General features: G+C 52.3%; 1 protein-coding gene across 4 annotated transcripts in view; it reads left to right on the top strand.

Moving 5' to 3' along the window:
• Positions 1 to 18,197, top strand: part of DNMBP (dynamin binding protein) — a 33,318-nt gene extending 15,121 nt beyond the window's left edge. For 2 of the 4 annotated variants that reach the window (XM_066323774.1, XM_066323775.1), the window contains 13 exons: positions 10,292 to 10,479; positions 11,084 to 11,183; positions 11,693 to 11,840; positions 12,363 to 12,380; positions 13,048 to 13,247; positions 14,324 to 14,454; positions 14,686 to 14,790; positions 14,978 to 15,106; positions 15,538 to 15,870; positions 16,284 to 16,466; positions 16,540 to 16,738; positions 16,832 to 17,283; positions 17,584 to 18,197. In XM_066323774.1, the coding sequence (XP_066179871.1) occupies positions 10,292 to 10,479; positions 11,084 to 11,183; positions 11,693 to 11,840; positions 12,363 to 12,380; positions 13,048 to 13,247; positions 14,324 to 14,454; positions 14,686 to 14,790; positions 14,978 to 15,106; positions 15,538 to 15,870; positions 16,284 to 16,466; positions 16,540 to 16,738; positions 16,832 to 17,283; positions 17,584 to 17,769 (2,372 nt within the window). In that variant the 3' untranslated portion in view covers positions 17,770 to 18,197. Of the gene's footprint in view, positions 1 to 978; positions 2,284 to 10,291; positions 10,480 to 11,083; positions 11,184 to 11,692; positions 11,841 to 12,362; positions 12,381 to 13,047; positions 13,248 to 14,323; positions 14,455 to 14,685; positions 14,791 to 14,977; positions 15,107 to 15,537; positions 15,871 to 16,283; positions 16,467 to 16,539; positions 16,739 to 16,831; positions 17,284 to 17,583 lie in introns of those variants that run through there. The other 2 variants (XM_066323777.1, XM_066323776.1) reach the window with 2 other exon arrangements.
• The last annotated feature ends 252 nt before the right edge of the window (positions 18,198 to 18,449 follow it).

Raw genomic sequence — 18,449 nt, 5'->3', positions numbered from 1 at the left:
TATATCTTTTGGGAAGCCAAAGGAAGAGTAGGAAATATGTGGTTTTCTACAGCAAATGTTTCAAATCATCAGGTTGCTTTTCTGGTGTGTCCTTTGAGCACACTGGGGTTTCACTGATCACCAGGCTGGGGCAAAACTAGCGCTTGACCTCCTGCAGTTGGAGAGTCCATTGGTTTTGTTCTTGCCTTCGACCAGCTGAGAGCATGGGCTCTGCATTCCTAACAAGTGTTGCAAGACATGGATGACATCCACAGACTCATGCTCTCAAGGGCATGTTGTGGTTGTCTCTTGGTTTGTTATAGGAGCTTTGCATTTGGCATGGAAAATTAGGAATATGTTGTGCCCTGCAGTGAGAGGCATTACTGGAATGCGTATTTCTATAGCCTTCTGGAAACTTATTTTGTGTGTTGGCACCAGACTTCATAACCCAGGTAATCCCTTCAAGCCCGTTCCTGTCAGCAGCTGTTCCCCCTGGAGCAGAGAACCATGCAGCTGTGACTGCATGGCACTGTGTAGGCACTGGTCTGTCTTGCAGGGAGCAGCTCCTCTCCTGATCTTCATGTGACTGTGGGTGAGGGCTGGGAAGAGGATGGGCTCAGCATCAGGGTTGTGCCAGGGGCAGCCTGAAGGCCTCAGTTTGCCCCAGCGAGGTGTGGAGCAGAGCCCAGCCTCTTCTAGACCATGTTGTTTCCTCCATTCCATCAGGGGTGGGAAGAAGAAGATATGGTAGATGATCTGGTATCCCGTTTCTGCCTTGTGGCTTCCTGTGGTCTCACACATGCTCTGTTTCCCTTCCCTGAGGACACTGGTCTACGGGCAGGGCCTCTGCATGCTCCAGTGCCCTCCTCTTCCCTGCCTCAGAGCTGCCTGCGGAGAGGTTTTGGCAAAGCCGTGGAGCCGGTTTGGGCGGTGAAAGCCTGCTCCTCGCTCGGGGCTGGTTACTGATTACTTTGGGCAGCAGGTGGAGGAGGTCAGCGCTGCCAGCGATTGGGCCCGTGCCTTTGCTGGCTGGTTTCAGGAAGCAGCACCTGCATTTCGCTTGGGACGGCAGAGCGGAGAAGCAGCGTCAGCCTGGGGTTGGGCTCAGGGAGCAGAGAGTGAGGGGAGTGGGCCCCTGTGCCACACCCCACAGGACTATGTGCACCTCTCCTTAGAGGAAACGCTGCATGGAGGATCCGAGCCGGGAACCGCGGCTCCTCAGCTGGGAATACGAGGACTGTTGTGCTGTACGGAGAGAGGACGTGGCTGGCTGCAACAACAGACCCAGGGCGACAAGGAGGCAGTACCCGGGCAGCCGAGGAGCAGACAGAGGCTGGGACGGTTCCAGGAGACAGGAGGACATCTCTGTGGACCAACAGAGCGGGAATGGAGACTGTGGAGGTTTTTGGAAGGGAGAGATGCAGCACATGGACTGCAGGAGAACAGACAATGTTTGGGAAGGCAAAAGACAGGATACAGAGGACAGAAACTACAGGGTGTATGAGAGGGAGGGCGTTCAATACAGAAACTGCAGTTCTGAGATAAGAGGAGGGCGGAACAGAGAGGACAGAGTACCTGGGCAGTATAGGGGGAGAGGAAGGCAGTATGGAGAGGATAGAGGCTTTGGAGACTGTAGGGAGGGGGGAAGGTGGTACCAGGACTACAGAGATCCTAGGAACTACAGTGAGGATGGAAGACATTATAGGAAAAAGGAACTGTGGCACAGGCAAGAGAGGGACTCTGGGGAGTATAGGGAGAGGAGAAGACAGTATAGAGAGGATGGAGGCAATCAAGTATATAGGGAAGGGGAAAAGTGGTATAGAGATGATGGAAGCCCTAGGGCTTATAGAGAGCAGGAAAGGCCACGTGTAGCTATCAGGGACCAAGTAGACAAAGAAGACATTGAACGGCACAGGAGGCCCAAGGGCCATGTCATGGACCACGGAAGTCCAGACAGAGGTTGTGAAGTTCCTGCATTTGCAGTCAGGTCCTGGGCAGATGGTAGCATGAACCCAGGGTCAGGTACCTGCTACACACAGTTCGAGAAGTGCGTTGTTGACTCTGATGGCTGTGGGGAGCTGGAAGGAGAAGCCCCAGGGCCTGGCATGCCAGCCAGGAGCAGCAGTGGAGCAGAGCACTCGAGGGTACGCACGGGCCGGCCGGACTGGAGCCAGGTCTGGGAGCAGGAGGCCGAGGAAGCAAACAGGGTGGGCTCTGTGCTGCAGCGAAACAGCTTCTACAGACGGACGGCTCCCAGTGTCCTGCGGCACTCACAATTTGTGCAGACCACGAAGAAAAAGCAAGGTACACACAGGGAAATGGTGGGCAGTTCCTTTGGGTGTGCCTTCACCCTGCCCTGGCACCAGGGCAACACTGGGAGTTGGTACACGTGGGTGGCCAGTGCAGACAGGCTCTCAGAGGAAGGCTCCTCCCTGGGACTTACTGAAATGAGCATCATGGTCATCACGCCTCTGTGCAGCCTCTGTAGGAGGTTTTGTGGAGGCCCAGGTGGGAGGGAAGCACAGGTGGCACAGACTCAAGGCTGTCCTTTCTGTTGCTCCTGCATGTTTTAGGTACACCCTAAAACTTGTGGCCCTGGTTTGTCTTCTCTCTCAGGGCCTTGAGGTTCCCTGTGAGGGAAAGGGTGAGATGCTGGGCTTATTCCCACTGCCTCTTTATAACCCATCATGAATAGATTCTGTGTGTAGGAACCAATTCCTGACCCTGAGCATGACTATGGCAGCTGTTCATATGCAGTACAAAGCAGGAAATAGAGGAAGCTGTTGTAGCACTCAGACATATGCAGAGAGCAAGTACTCAGAGTTATGTAATTCACCTGGGCAGAATACTCAGGCACCTGCGTGTTGGGGGGCTGTCACCAATGGGAATCTCTTGCATCCTCACCCCTCAGTACTGCAGTGGTCCCTTGCCTGTGCTACAACAGTTGCATACCCTGTGTCCTGGGTCCCCAAGCCATCCCTGGTCTCCAGTCCCATCAAATAGCACTGGAGCTGGAGAATTATCAAAGTGGGAGGCTTAGGCTGTCTTGGCATGGGTGAAGTCTTTCTGTTGATGATGTGGCTGTGTCAGAGTCAGCTGCAGACAGATTTGTGCAACTTGCCTTGTAGCAAGATTATTGTAGGGGGAGGGGAAATGGCAGCAAGGTGCTGGGGTCTGGGCAGAGGGACAGAAGGAGCCCTTCTTGATGGACAGGTTTCCATGTGTCTGAAAACCTGTTTGTTCCTGCTGTGCCTTTTCTGCCAGCCATGTAGCTGTGTGTGTGAACTCTCTGTGAAGTAGGATTGAAATGGAAAGGAAAACTATGCAACAGCCAAAGTGATGGCAAAGCTGGAGGCAGTGACTGCCTTTGCCTCAGCATGAAATCTGTCCTCCGGAGATAGTTGATTAAGCAGGCTTTGCTGGCTGCATTTCTGCACTCTCATGCCACCGTATAAGGGTGGGACTTTGCTCAGCTGTGTCCCCAGGGTGAGGAAAGGGAGAGGCTTTGTGGTTCCAAGACGTCCAAAGGGCAGCAGGGGAGCCAGGAGGAGGCCAGGAACAAAGTGGGATGGGAAATGGTCCACAAAGCCTTATGAGGCTGGAGCAATGCTGGCTTCTCCAGCTTTTGCAAGAGTTGAAGGAACAGACTGTGATGCCAAATGAAAGCCTATGCTCTTCAGGGTTATAGGATTCTTCCCTACTGTGGAAGGCTCAGGGGCATGGGAGTAGCTGTGAGAGGTGCAGGGCAGGATGCCCTCATCATCAGCGCCAGTGTCTCACAGCAGAACAGGAGAGATGAAAGCTCCAAGTATTTCAAACACTGTCTGTGCACCCTGTGGCCTCTTTCTGGTTGCAATTGTCTTATTTTCCTCTTCTTGCCCTGCTGGGACACAGTGCTAGACCAGAAACAGCCCTCCTTGGCAGTGCTTTGCTGTTGTAGCTGCCACAATGAAAGTTCCCACAAGCAGCTCCCCAAAAGAGCTCTCAGTGTGCTTGGCAGCTCCTATGCAGCTAGCAGCAAAAAGTCAGCTCTGGTTCTTGCTCAGTGTGTGCTCCAGGCACTTTTTCTAATGCTGTTTACCTCTCTAACAGGTTCCTCCTCCATCCACTGAGTAACAGAATTTGGGACTTGAAAGCTCCAGTAGAGATCATAGAGTCATAGAATGGTTTGGGTTGGAAGAGAACTAGAGGGGCGCCTAATTCCAATGCCCCTGCCATGGGCAGGGATACCACACGCCAGATCAGGTTGCCCAAGGCCCCATCCAGCCTGCCCTGAATACTTCTACACCAGCAGAGATGAACTTTCCTGTTAGCAGGGTTATCACATTTCTTACAGATTTCTGTATGGTGTAACTGGGTGACAGGTTAGAGCTCTTCTGGGATAAGACTCAGATATGGTTCCCTGACACATCGACAGGAGAACCCACCTGTCATGGTTTTTCTGCTCAGCCACCATCATTCTTAAACGTTTTGCATGCTAATGTGTTGCTTTTCAGCTCTGAACTTCAGCCTTTTTCTCCTAAATTAGAGCTTTTTGGCTGATGGATATTCTTCTCAGGCAGGTACTGTAATTAAACCATTTTTCAGTCTTCAATTCTTTGTAGTGAATGGAGTCTTAAAATACCCATGTCAGAGACTCACATGAAGACTTTTAAGTGTTTATTCTTCCTGGTGCTCGCTCATTTTTCAGTTCAAACTCTTAAAACAGTGGACTTCAGGCTGGGTGAGGCATTCTAGGTGGGTGTCAGCACTAGTTTACCTTGCTATGCTCCTGTGCCTTTGTCCAAAACCCAAGTGGTCCTCTGCACTTTGCACACCTCCCACTTTGCACACCTCCTGCAACATTCAGGGAACTCCTGTTGATTTTTGTCTGACCAAGGCAAAAAATTACTGCCCAGAATACAATCCTGCATGTGGCTGTATTTCTTGTTCCCATTAATACATTAATGTGTATGCATTAAACCTGCTTGGTTTGAATAATTCCATCTTATTCAGGGTATCCTGGATCACTCAGTGACTCATATACCTCATCTTTATTTGTGATCATATTGAATTGATCTTCACTTCTCTACATGATAGCAGTGATTTTCCATTTACTTTATTATGTGGGATTAACTACATACAGTCTCTGGAGAACCTGTTTAAAAATGCCTTCTTTTCTGCATAGTCTCCACTCTATTGGCAGTGGATTTTCAAGGCTGGGGTTTTTTTCCTTTTTTTTTTTTTTTTTTTTTTTTCTTTTCTTTTCTTTTATCTTTCTAGAAAGAAATAAGCAGAAAATTTCTCGTATAATTCTACCTTTTTACCAGGTTTGCCAAAAATCATACTCCCTCTGCCTGTTTGTGGGACTGCATCATTGTAGGGTTTCTTTTGTCCTGGATGGAAATAAAGGTCCATTATAAAGTAGCATTTTATTTCTTCATTTAAAAGATGAAAACTGAATTCTACCATCCATGGATTTTTCTTGGTGTCTTTCCTTTTTCATTTTTCTGTGCTTCAGAGTTCCTGGTGTGTCTATTATCTGGCTTTCTGTGTTCATTTGTATATTTATATTTACTGTCTTTATTGAAGCACAGATGCAGGACAGATTTTTCACCAGTACTGTTCTCTTCATGTTTTTTGAATTGTCTATTTAAAACACCCTTTTAAAGAACTTTCAGCTTTCATTGTTTTGTCCATCAGTGGTTTTGCTCACACTTTTGTTGATGCCCTGCCTCAGCTTTAGCAGCTTAGCTCTTTTACACCATCATATAACTTCACTTTTTTCTGTGTCAAGGGTTGGGATTATCCTCTGCTCACACCAAATGCCATGGAACTGTCTGGGCAACCTCTTTGGGGCCAAGGTTGTGGTTTTATCTGGCATAGAAACATCCCAACAGAGCAGTCTCTGCATTACACATGTTTGGGACACCAAGCTGCTCCAATGGCCCTGGAGAAGCATCCCTGTTCTGCCCCTGTTCAGCTCACTGGTGTATTACCGATGTCTGGAGTAAGAGTTTTCACCCCAGCCAGATCTTGCTCTTGGCAGCGAGTTTAGCCTTTTGCTCAGATTAATTATTCTCTGCTCTAGTTTCATCGCCTCCCCTCTCATGGTCGGCAGTGGCTCCTCCCCTCTTGGCCTCCACATACTTCAAATATTTGCAGCTGGTTTGTTTTGTCCTGAGTCACTGCTTGACTGTGCTGAGCTGTGGGCCCGGGGCCGCGCTTGCCTGGCGGCTGTGTGCAGCTCCACCGGAGATTCCTGGGATTGTCCCGGCACTGATGGGCGGCACGTCCCTCTCCGGGTAGCTCAACCCTGCCGGGATGCTGCCAGGTGAGCCCTGAGGAGGAGCAGCTGGGAGGCGATGCAGACCTTTGGGTGAGCCCTGCAGCGTGGTGAACACGCATCCCCTTGGATCTGGTCTTTGTGTGGGTCAACTCTGCTCCCAGAGTGGGGCAGGGAAAGCCTCTAATTGCATGCGTGCTCCCACTAGAGGGTTGGGTACTAACAATTCAAAGGTTTTGTTAATTGGAAGAAAGTTGATGACAGTGGCATTTCTCAGATGAGCAGGATGAGCCGTGTGATTGCAATAGCAAATCACAGCCTCCCCAGGAAGGGCAGAGGTAGGAGGAGTGTGCTCCATCTTCACACCTCATTGCCAGGGCCAGGTTAGGAGCTGGTGTTGGATCTCTCATGGGTTCAGCAGGGGTGCAGCAAAGCTCAAAAGCAGGTGTTCCTGGGAGGCTGTCTCAGACCATCAAACTGAGGAGAAACAGGAGAATAGAATCTGAATCTCTGAAAATTGTGATTGAGAACATTGTTTTTGGAAATGTATTTCTGAATGCCTATTTGGCAACTGTGTCATGGGTAAACAAGAGTTTGTCACTGGATTGGAATTTGGTGGCTTCATTAAAAATACGAGTCGTATTCCTGCAGGCCAACAAAGCCCATTCAAGCTGTGGTGGATGTCTTAGCATCTTCGAAGTTGATGGGCATGATGAATCAAATTGAAAGGTAACATTTAAATAGAAAATTTGTGGAGTAAAATGGAGATGTGTTTAAGAAATACTTCGTAGATGACCAAAATCCACAGCTGTGAAATTGGTAAGTTTAGTTAACTGCTTAATAAGTCTCACTTAGGGAAAGCTGCTATTAGACATACAGGAATGTGTGACAAACAGGAAAAAATAAATTCATGACAATTAAAGGAGATAGTATGAAATATAAAAAGTGAGAGTTTTTAAATGCATCAGAAACAAACACTAAGTAATCCATACTGGTCATGTATAAGAGCCAAATATTACAAATAATTCTGTATTTGAATATTTTGAGCTGTAATTGTTTGGAAAGAAGTAGGACAACTTTTGAGTTCATTGCTGAGGAAAGATGCTGGACTAGTGATAAACAAGAGCTACAGGAGACTTGACTGCAATGTAGCCTTGTTTTTGAAGGAATCTTGAAATTTTCAGAAAGAGCAAAAAGTCCAGAGGAGAATTAATTTGTATGAGTTTTCAAAATGATGCAAATACTGATACAGCGTAAGTGGGTAGAACTGATGGCCAGCACTGTGCCAGGTCAACCAGGCTGAGCTGATGAGTACTGTGGGCTTAAAATCTGTGCAGGGAAGATTTCAATTTCCTTTCCATAGGCAGAGACTTGACACTCGCCAAAGAAGGGTGTCATGGAGCTGGCAATCTCACAAGTGTGGGTTGAATCCTTGCCACAGGATACTTTCTGTAAGGGCCTGACCTAGATTTACTTGCCTGGGGTTTGCTTCGTGGAGCGTGGGGAGCTGCTGAATTTGCCAGCAGTGCTGGGCATCCCCAGCTCTGTTTTGGGGAGCTGGAGCCAAACACATGGTGTGACTGCAGTTTAGCTATGGCTAAGGCTGGGAGCACAGCAGGATTGTTTGGCAGTGCAGTAAACTCCAGAGGTATCCTGTACAAAACTTAGTGTCGTGGCATTTTGCATGGGGCTAAATCTGAAATCCTGTTCTTTGACCAAAGCAAATGTGATCTTTTCAATTTGTCTTCCTAAATGCTGCTGTATGGGTCATTTATGGCTGTGATTTTGGTTTGTCTTCATTTTCAAGATTCTTCAGCCCACCCCATACAGTAGTATCATCTCACCCGCCCACCCCCTCTGGGTTTCACACACCTGTTTGCATTGCAAATCAACACCTTCCTGTTTCTTCCAGGCTGCCTTCCCACTTGAGCTTGGTCTCCTGGAAAAACAAATGCCATGCCTTCTTTAAAATAACTCATTTGTTGTTACTTCATTAACTCTCTGAGCCACAAAGACCTGCTGACTGTATTATCTTAGTGTTTAGTTGTCTCTCCTGTACATTTTTCTGCTCATATCCTGTTCAGGCTCTAAGTGCTGGGTCTAGGGGTTTCCCCGTGGGTGCTTGTGGAGGACCTTGCACAGCAGGGCCCAGTCTGCTGCTGAGATTTTGCAGATGCTGTGGAAATGCAAAGAGCAAAACCAGTTAAACCCAGCATTTGCTCTGAGGCCATCCTTGCGGGTTCTTGCTGTATTGGAGTTGATAAAGTTCACCACTGAAGCCTTCTGGAAAGCCAAGACAACTATGATGGGGTTAGTTTTAAGGATATTTGCCAACAGGAATCAATGAGGCCTTTTCTTCCCAGTGATTGCCTACTAAATGTAGTGGTGGTTGTGTCAAGGGATCCTCCTCCATGGAGCTGGTTGTTTTGCCTCTCCCCAGGCTAAATTTCAAGGCAGGACAGCAGAGATGCCAGCTTAGAGAGATGAGTATCTTTCCTCCCACGTTGAGGGCATCTGTGTTTCAGCTGGATTTCCCATTTTCCAAGCTGGCACTGGGATTGATTTTCAAGTTGTTCTTTCTGCAGAGCAGCACAGTGGTTCGTCCTCAGCCCAGGTCGCTGTAAGAACTTGCTGTTTGGTGCAGATGATCCTGGTTTCTGCCGCGGCTGCTCTGCAATGGGAAGGGCTGAATGGGTTTCAGATAATCATGGGCTGAGTCATTGTCTCAGCTTGGGTGTCTTTTTTTTTTCTCGGGTTGTTTCAGTGCAAAGACCCCGGCCTGAGGGAGCAGTGGACAGGATGCTTAGGTTGAGGCCGTGTTTCATGCTGCCGTGCTGGGTGCTGCCATCACCCTGCAGAGCATGGCTGGGGGCTGCTTGCACCTGGGCAGAAGTGGCTGGGAGCATGGGGGTCTCTTGAGGCTGTGCACAGTCAGTGCTATGGTACCAGGGTAAGTCCCAAGCCCTGCCGGGTGTCCCTGGGATTATGCAGGGCTGAGCCTCTGTTGTCTGACGCTGCCGTCGGAGAGGTCAGGGACGTGGAGATTCTGAAGTACTTGTCCTGCAAAAAGATTCCTAGAAACATTTGAGCTAGGGCATGTCTGCAACTCTAAAAAAACTCCGCCGATGGAGGGCAGCTGGTGCTCCGTAGCAGACGGGGCATTTGTGGAATGAGCCATTGACATGAAACGGGGTACCCGAGGCGGGCTGGCGCTGCGAGGCCTCAATGCTCATTGAGATGCGGGAGACCCGCATGTTCTGGCCTCAGAGGGGTGCCCGGGGAGGGGCTCTCCCGGGCCCGGGAGGCAGGGGGGGAGCGCTGTGGCCGTGGTTTCGGTCCGAGGGCACAGCCTTTAAACGCAGGCAGGTGGGGCAGAGAGCGGCGGGGCCCAGGAATCTGCGGGGGGGTAAGATGTCTCAATGGAAGCGGGAGGGGGCTGGGCCGGCCCGGGCCCGCAGGTGGCACAGAAAACCAGGAGGAGAGGCGGCCGCGGGGGTCCGGACGGGGCCGAGGAGGGCGGCCCGCAGCCACGGGTCCTGCGGGCGGGGCGGCCGTGCCCGGCCCCGCTGGCCGGGCTCCAGCTCCAGGCTTTGCCGGCGGCAGCACCATTGCGGTGCCCGGGGTCCTCCGCGGCCATTGAGATGGAAATGCCCCGGGCCTAGAGAACGGAGACCTTGTTCCCAGCCTGAGGGAGGGGCGGCCGCCATTGCCTAGTGGGGGCTTCCCTCCGTGTCTGCAGCTCCCCGGAGCCGCGGAGCTGGAGAGCGGGCTGGGAGCGGACCCAGGCCCCGGCCGGCAGCGGGGCAGACCGTGTGGAGCAGGTTTGTTGCCCGCCGCGCCGGTGCCAGGCTTTGCGGCGCTCCTGGTGCTGCGAGGGTGGGCGGTGGGAGCAGCCGGGTCTCCCTGCAGCTCTGGGAATGGCCCTTGGCCTCTCAGTAGTGCTGTTTCTTAGTCTCATAGGTTATATGTGTAGCCGTTCAGGTGCTATTTGTCTCCTGTCCTTCCACCCTTGCTGGAGCATACTGATGTCGCTTATCTCTCTTGCAGAGATGACTCTCCTGTCCTCCCAGACACCATCTCTGGAGCCATCCTCGGCCACCACTGAGAGTGCAGAGCAAAGGATGCTGGAGAAGAGGGCCAAGGTTATTGAGGAACTGCTCCAGACAGAGCGGGACTATATCAGAGACCTGGAGATGTGTGTGGAGAGGATCATGGTGCCCCTGCAACAGGCACAAGTAGGAGCTGGGAAAGGAGGGGAAGCTGTGGTGTAGCACGGGTGGATTGGGGTGAGGATGCTGAGTCTGTTTAGTTCTCAGAGGTGACTACGCAGCACGGGAACCCATAGAGGAAATTAAAGCTGTTCTGAGGGGAGGAGGGTGGTGGTTCCCACAGCTCCCTGCACTTGTTGCAATAAGCCCATCTGCTTTGAGATCCAGCTAGACCCTCATCCTTTCTGAAAGCAAGAGACCTGGCAGCAAGTATCACAGACTGATTTTTGGGGGCAGGAAAAGTTTCTCTTCGTTTGGTTATAGTTTAAATTCATTGATAGGATAAATAAGATACGGGGTCTTGGCATGGGGACAGATTGAGTGGGAGGAAAAAGAGAAAACCAGGTGAACAGAGGCAGGGATGGAATTGCTGGGAAAGAGAAGGGCACTGTGGTAGGACACATAAAGGGGACTGGAGGGACAGGGGAATGTGTACAGGAGTCACTGTGATGAGAGGAGGTTGCACCAGGTGCCTGCTGTAAAGCTGAGGACTGCTGGGTTGCAGGGGGGCAATGGGGGGGTTGTTGAGTCTAACTGGGACATGTTCCCCATCTCTTTTCCCATTTACTAGATGCAGAATATAGACTTTGAGGGCCTTTTTGGAAACATCCACATGGTAATTAACTTCTCCAAGCAGCTGCTGTCCACCTTGGAGGCTTCAGATGCTATTGGTATGAATTCTAATGTTACCTTTTCTCAGAAGGCTGGGATGGGCATTGCTAGTGACAGGGCATAACAGTTTAAATGGTGGAAGAGGATCACTGGGACTGGGCTTTCTCCCCGCTGGTCCCCGTTGCCACTCATCAGTCCAACAGTGAAGCCAAGGAGATCTGTGTTGCCCAGGGGTCACTGTGCAGAGACACAGTACCTGTGGCCATCTGTGGCCCTTTGCCCCAAAGTGCTGCCAGCTTGAGCCATTCACACCTTGGGCTGCCTGTGCCTTTGCTCTGTGGCTCCTGCAACCAATGTCTCCACTACTCTGCCTGGGAGACCTGGATCGATGGAGTGCTCTGTGTTGGTGGGTGATGAGGAGGGGTCTTGCATGCTGTAGTAGCACCATCTTCTTGATCTGTGTGTGTGGAACGGGGACACTGGATGTCTTATCAAGAGACACACCAGTGTTTTCGGAGGCAGCTGGGGACCAGGAAACACTGAAGTCCTGCCTTGCTGCTGTCTGCAGGGCCAGTGTTCCTGACGCAGCGTGCAGAGCTGGAGAGTGTCTACAGGCTGTATTGTCAGAACCATGATGAGGCCATTGCACTGCTGGAAACCTATGAGAAGGATGAGAAGTTGCAGAAACTACTTTTGGACCTGCTGGATAGCCTCAGGTTTGAGCCTCTGTGTGTGGCAGCTACCAGGCTGGGATAGGAGGACCAGTTTCCAGCATCCCTGCCCCTCTGTCAGCAGTGTTTAGACAGTTCAGGTGGTGACTGGAGAGGGTCTGACGGTGGCACTGCATAGTTGACCAGGCTCTGGGTTCAAATGGCCCCCTGCCCCCAATGCACACATGCTGGGAAACAAATAGACTGCCTTAAAATCTGCGTAGAAGCCACCAGTGTATAAAGAAGGTGGCATGTCCTGGACTGAGGGCTCCTGTTCCCCCAAACCTTGAGCACCACAGCTGCTGAGGAAGGAGCTGCTTTTCCTGGCTCAGTGTGTGCCAGGGCTCCAACTTGTGGAGGTAACTGCCCCAGGAGCTGGCAGTGCCGACGGCTGCTCTGGAAGGACAGGGCTGCCCACTGCCTTAGCAGCCTCACTGGGAGGGCACAGACACTGGCTGTGGGTTTGCACACCTGCCACCCCATTAACCCTTGCTTTTCTTTGCTTTTTTGCACTCTGTGGCCCGGCAGGAGCCTGTACAGTGAATGGTAAGTGGGTACTTCCTCTTAGTCCCTGCTTGTCTGTCTGTGTTGGTCTGGCCATCCCTTGTAACTAACCTTCTGCCACAGGCTGGATGCATGCTGGGGTGCCCTAACAGTGCCTTGTGGATGCATGACTGGGAGGAGAGGGGTGTCTGTGGCATGATTGCAGCAGAGGCAGTGGGTGGGCTGCACAGGTAGGCAGCACAAGTGATGAGGCAAGGGGAGGTCTTGGGCAGGAAACAATTTGGGAGCCTGCAGCCCCAAGGAGCCAGGAAAGCCCTGCAGTGACTGTGGTCCTGCTGTCAGTCTGTCCTGCACTGGGGGACAGATCTGGGCAATTGGTTGGTGGAGCAGCACCTGAAACAAGTGGCTCTCTGGCAAGTGTGAGGCTGTGCCTCTGTGAGATTTCATGGTGGGTCTGGTAATGAAGTTGATCCTGGCTGGGGTAGTATCACCTGCTGTGAGTGAGGAGCAGAAACCTGGGATTAATCTGAGAGCACCAGGAGTTCAGGAGTGCAATGAATTTGAACATGAGAGTGGCTTGATTTAGGGAGTACAGTGGATTTAGAGGCATTGGAGTTCTGGATCTGGTTGGCACTGGTTTTAGGGGGCAGAACGTATGTGGCGGAGCTGGACCGACACCTGATATATCTCCTTTGTCCTGACTTTCCAGGGGTTGCACAAACTACATTAACCTGGGCTCCTTCCTCATCAAACCAGTGCAGAGGGTGATGCGGTACCCGCTGCTGCTGATGGAGCTGCTGAGTGCTACCCCTGAGGCTCACCCTGATAAGGCACCACTCACAGCTGCTGTCCTCGCAGTCAAAGAAATCAACGTCAACATCAACGAGTACAAGCGCCGGAAGGACCTGGGTGAGGAACTGGGCAGTGCTGGGCACAGAGAGACAGGAGTGGGTGTGCTGAGGTTGGTGTCTGCTGGCCACTGAGCCTCAGCTTGCAACTACAGTCATGGAAGAACTCTGGCTGCTCAGGGGAGTTTGGCCCCATCACCTCTGTAACTGCCCCTTTAAGTATCTGCTTGTTGTGAGCAGATCCCCCTCTGCTTCCTCATGTACAGCCCACCTGGCTCCCCCAGCTCTCCTCATGGGTTCCGAGCTCTGGTTCTCCCACATGTCTCAGGGCCTTCAGGCTCCAAAACTAGATACAGTAGCCAAGTGTTGCGTCCCTGGGAATGAATGGAGGGAGAAAATCACTCCCTTCAGTATCTGCTGGCCACCCTCCCTGTTTTCCCTTGGAAGCCCCAGGTTCATGCAAATCTTATACTTTAGTGTTTCCTCATAGCCCCACTGCATCTGAGGTGACATAACCTGCCTGTAATGATTGCTTGTTTTGCTAGAGAAGCAATATAGACACCTTCTGTATATCCACGGACTACTATACTCCATCTCTTACATCAGCTTGTGCTGGCACTATGCATAATCCTGTGGAAGAGCTTGAATGGTTTGTCTACAAACTGTAGGGCATGTCAAGAACCAAACAGGTGGCACTGTGCTGGAAGGGATGGGAGGTTATGAATACAGTATTTTACAAGGGCATGTAGTGATAGGACTGGATAATTCTCTTTAAACTGAGAGAATTTAAATGTAAATTAGATATAAGGAAAAAGTCTTTACAGTAAGAGTGATGAGGCACTGGATCAGGCTGCCTGCAGAAGTTGTGAATGCCCCAGCCATGGAAGTGTTCAAGACCACATTGGATGGGGCTTTGAGCAACTTTGTCTTGTAGATGTCTCTGCCCATGGCAGAGGGGTTAGAACTAGATTATTTTTAGGTCACTTCCAACCCAAGCCATTCTGTAATGATATGTGGGGTTCTTGGAACTAGAGGTTTGGGGAGGAGGAGAACTAACAAATGATTGTTGATGAGGCAGCGTAAGACATGGGTATTTTGTGCTTACAAGGGTTTTGATTTCTATATCAATCTCTTTAGTGCTAAAGTACAGAAAAGGTGATGAGGATAGCCTCATGGAGAAGATCTCCAAGCTCAACTTCCACTCTATCATCAAGAAATCCAACCGTGTGAGCAGCCACCTCAAGCATCTCACAGGCTTTGCACCCCAGGTACTGTGTGTGAGGTGCATTTACACCCTGCAGTGCTTCTCCAGAGGTATCTGCTGTCCCTCCACACCCCTTCCCCCCGTGCAGCTCTGATCCAGGACAGCAAGGCAGATGAGCTTAGGGGCTGAACCACCCATCTCTGCTGTCCAGCTTGTGGACAGGAGGGCCCCACATCTTGCAGTGTGGGAGGTGCTGAGTCCTGCATCGCCTCCCTTGAAACACTTTCTCTCACAGCTGAAGGATGAAGCCTTTGAAGAGACAGAGAAAAACTTCCGGATGCAGGAACGTCTGATCAAGTCCTTCATCCGGGACCTTTCCCTCTACTTGCAGCATGTCCGGGTGAGCCAGTCTGGGTGTGATGCCAAGCCTTTGGGGCTCTCCATGCACTGCCCCTCCTGTCTGTGTGGTGTGTCCCTGCAGTGCCTCTGGCCACGGCTCCTGCCTCTGTTGGGGCTGGGTGGTCTGGGCGGCCATGAGAGCCTCTTCTGGGCAGCAAGCATGGCTCAGCTGTGTCTCCCTGGTGCAGGAGTCTGCTTGTATGAAGGCATTGGCAGCAGGGAGCATGTGGGACCTGTGCACAGAGAAGGGAAGTGGGGACTTGGACCAGTTCCAGAAAGTGAATCGTCTCATCAGCGACCGGCTCTTTTCCAGCTTTGTGAGTGAGGCTGTGCCCCTTTGAGGCCCATCCTGGGGGTCTGCTGCAGATGGGCGGGCCCTGGGAGGCTGCAGGGAGGGTAACCTGGGAGAGCTGTGAGAATTCCTGCTTAGCTCTGCCCTCCTGAGAGCTTTGATGCCTGGCAGTTTATGAATGTGCCTGTTAGATGCACATTTTTTCAGCACTATCTGAATTGCTAGAGCTCTTTATGCGAGTGGTTCAGGTACTTTGCATAGAGTTACCCATGCTGGCACAGTTACGTAAGATAATAGAATTGCTGTTGGAAGGGACCTCTGGAGCTCCAATGGGTGCCACCAGGAGACAGGCACTATACTGTCCTGGGGAGGTTGTGTGCTGGAGAGCGAGTTGCTGGTGTTCACAGTGAGAGAGAGCACCTTGTCTCACCTTCTCACTGCACCTCTGCCCACCAGAAAGAGCGGACGGAGCGGCTGGTGAGCTCACCCCTGAGCCAGCTGCTGAGCATGTTTGCGGGGCCCCACAAGCTGGTGCAGAAACGCTTCGACAAACTCCTCGACTTCCACAACTGCACTGAGCGAGCGGAGAAGCTGAAGGACAAGCGAACGCTGGAGGAGCTGCAGTCAGCCCGCAACAACTACGAGGCCCTCAATGCCCAGCTGCTGGATGAGCTGCCCAAGTTCCTGCGCTTCGCCAAGGAGCTGTTCGCCAGCTGCGTGCGGGGCTATGCCGAGGCACACTGCGACTTCGTGCGCCTGGCCCTGGAGGAGCTCACACCCCTGCTGTCGGTGGGTTCCTGCAGTGCAGGCAGTGCCCTGGGCTCGAAGCAGCACTAATCTCTGCAGGGTTTGTCCCTGAGCCATGCTGGGACCAGTCACATCGTGAGGGAAGCTGCTACTGCGTTTTCAGGCCAAAAGTGACTTGTGGAGGACTCCTGTGGGGTGGTGTAGGGCAGGGATTGCTGGGTTATGTTGCAATTGTATGTAGAGGGCTCTTGGAGCAGTGGCAGGAGAGCATTCACCTGGGAGAATCTCAAGTCACAAGTTTGAGGACCACTTACAACTGAGTCCAGACAGGACTCAAAACCTGGGCCTGATGCAAGTCACAGGCAGGACTCAGACTCCTGCCATGGTCTATGCTGTAGCCACTTCTCCCAGCAGCTGTTTCATAACCAGGATCCCTGACTTTGCTCTGGTTCCAGTTGCTGAAGGCGTCTGGCAGGGAAGGGAACCTCATTGCCATCTTCCAGGATGAGCACAGTCGAGTTCTCCAGCAGCTCCAGGCCTTCACCTTCTTCCCAGAGTCCCAAGCAGCTCCCAAGAAGACTTTTGAAAGGAAAAGCATGGAACGGCAGTCTGCCCGGCGGCAGCCCCTCATTGGCTTGGTGAGTTGCCTCTGCCTGGTCAGGGCTTGCAGAGCCCAGGACAGCCACTCACACCTGCCTTGTTCCTCTGCAGCCGACCTACCTCCTGCAGTCAGATGACATCCGAGCTGCCCTCCTGGCCCGCTATCCCCCAGAGAGTCTCTTCCAGGCAGACCGCAATTTCAATGCTGCCCAAGACCTGGATGTCTCCCTGTTGGAAGGGGACATTGTGGGTGTCATCAAGAAGAAAGACCCCATGGGCAGCCAGAATCGCTGGCTCATAGATAATGGAGGTAGGTGGCTGTTCCCTGCCCTTGATGCTTGCTGTGAGTCCCCTCCTCAGATCTCCCCATGCCCCAGTCTGAGCTCCCTCTCCCTCTCTGCAGTGACGAAAGGCTTTGTGTACAGCTCCTTCCTGAGGCCCTACAGCCCCCGCCGCAGCCAGTCGGACGCCTCTGTGGGCAGCCACTCTTCCAACGAGTCAGAGCACAGCAGCTCCTCTCCCCAAAGCAACGCCACGCTGACCTTCAGCCCCAGTGGGGCGGCTGTCGCCTTCACTCAGAAACCCCTGCAGGACTCTGTCTCCCCAGCAGATGTGCACCAGTCTCCACAGCCGCCGCTGGAGGTGGACTCCCCCTCTCTACCCCGGCTTGGCTCTGGTGACAGGACAGCCCCAATGGCTGGTACAGTGACATCCCAGCGCCACTACAGCCGCCCCGAGCTAGGCTGCAGCCCCAGCTCTCGCAACGGGCACCCCACCAAAGCACATCTCAGGCCTACACCCTCAGTGGAGGACAGAGACTCTGGGCTGGAGAACAGCGAGTCTGAGGGCAACCAGGTGAGTCTTCAGCCACTCTCATGGGGCTGGGAATGCCAAGGGCTAGCTGCTTTGTTTGGCTGGGGACTGAATCATCCTCCTCCCTAGAAGTGACCAGGAAGATGTAGCAGGTGTGGGGTATGAGACCTTTCCTTCCAACGGCAGAGGTGTGGAGACAGAGCCAGGTTGCAAATGGGGGCAGAGGCCAGGGTGAGGCCAGGGCTGTCACTGGGGAGGACAAAAGCCCACACATCCTATGCAGAATGAGATTAAGGCTGTGTGGTACGACCATCTAACTGATGCTGTCCCCTTGTCTGGCAGGTCTACTACGCTCTCTACACCTTCAAAGGCCGAAACACCAATGAGCTGAGTGTGTCAGCTAACCAGAGACTCAGGATCCTGCAGTTTGAGGACATCACAGGCAATCAGGAGTGGTGGCTGGCCGAGGCCCACGGGAAGCAGGGCTATGTGCCCTCCAGTTACATCCGGAAGACGGAGTACACGTGAGGCAGCAGACAGAGACTGCACCCCATGCCTTGTTCCTGCCGGGACTGCTAGGGTCTGGGGGAGGCTAGCCAGCCCTGCAGCCCCCACTGCTCACCCTTAAGGCTATGCCTCTCACAGCTGTGCAGTGCTCCTGGGCCCCAAACACTGGCTGCCATCGCCCCTTCAGGGGAGGAAGAAGGGTGGGCTGGCCAGGTAGGCAGGAGCAGACAGCTTGTGTGAGGGCAGGGGTGAGTTCACCTCTGAGGTTTGTTTGAGCCTCCTGTGTCCAGCCAGGAACAGGGGAGCAAAGCTTGGGGCTGTTGCCTACCCAGAAGGGTAAGGCCTGACTCAGGCTGAGGAGCTGCTGTGGATTTAAATTGTGGAAGGCTAATGCCGAGTTTCTGGAGATTGTCTTTAGCCAAATAGTATTAAAAGCAACCCAGACTTTGTGAATATGCTCCCTGTGCAGCAGGAGCCTGGTCTCACCTGTCTCTGCAGGACTCAGGGTGGGACATTTACGCACTGCCTGGGGAAGGCAGCTCTGAGGTTTGCTGGGAGCAGTTGAGCTCCAGGCCTGAGATGAGTATGGCCTGTGAAACCCTCACACCAAAGTCCCCAGCAGATGCCTTCTTCCTGTGCTTGGTCTCCCAGGGGCTTGGCCTTTCCAAGGTTTGCCACTGCCAGCAGCTGTCAGGTTCTCA

Source organism: Sylvia atricapilla, chromosome 8 (genome assembly GCF_009819655.1).
Source record: "Sylvia atricapilla isolate bSylAtr1 chromosome 8, bSylAtr1.pri, whole genome shotgun sequence".
NCBI lineage: Eukaryota > Metazoa > Chordata > Aves > Passeriformes > Sylviidae > Sylvia > Sylvia atricapilla.
Note: the sequence above shows the minus strand (reverse complement) of the source record. Positions and strands in the feature narration are given on the sequence as shown.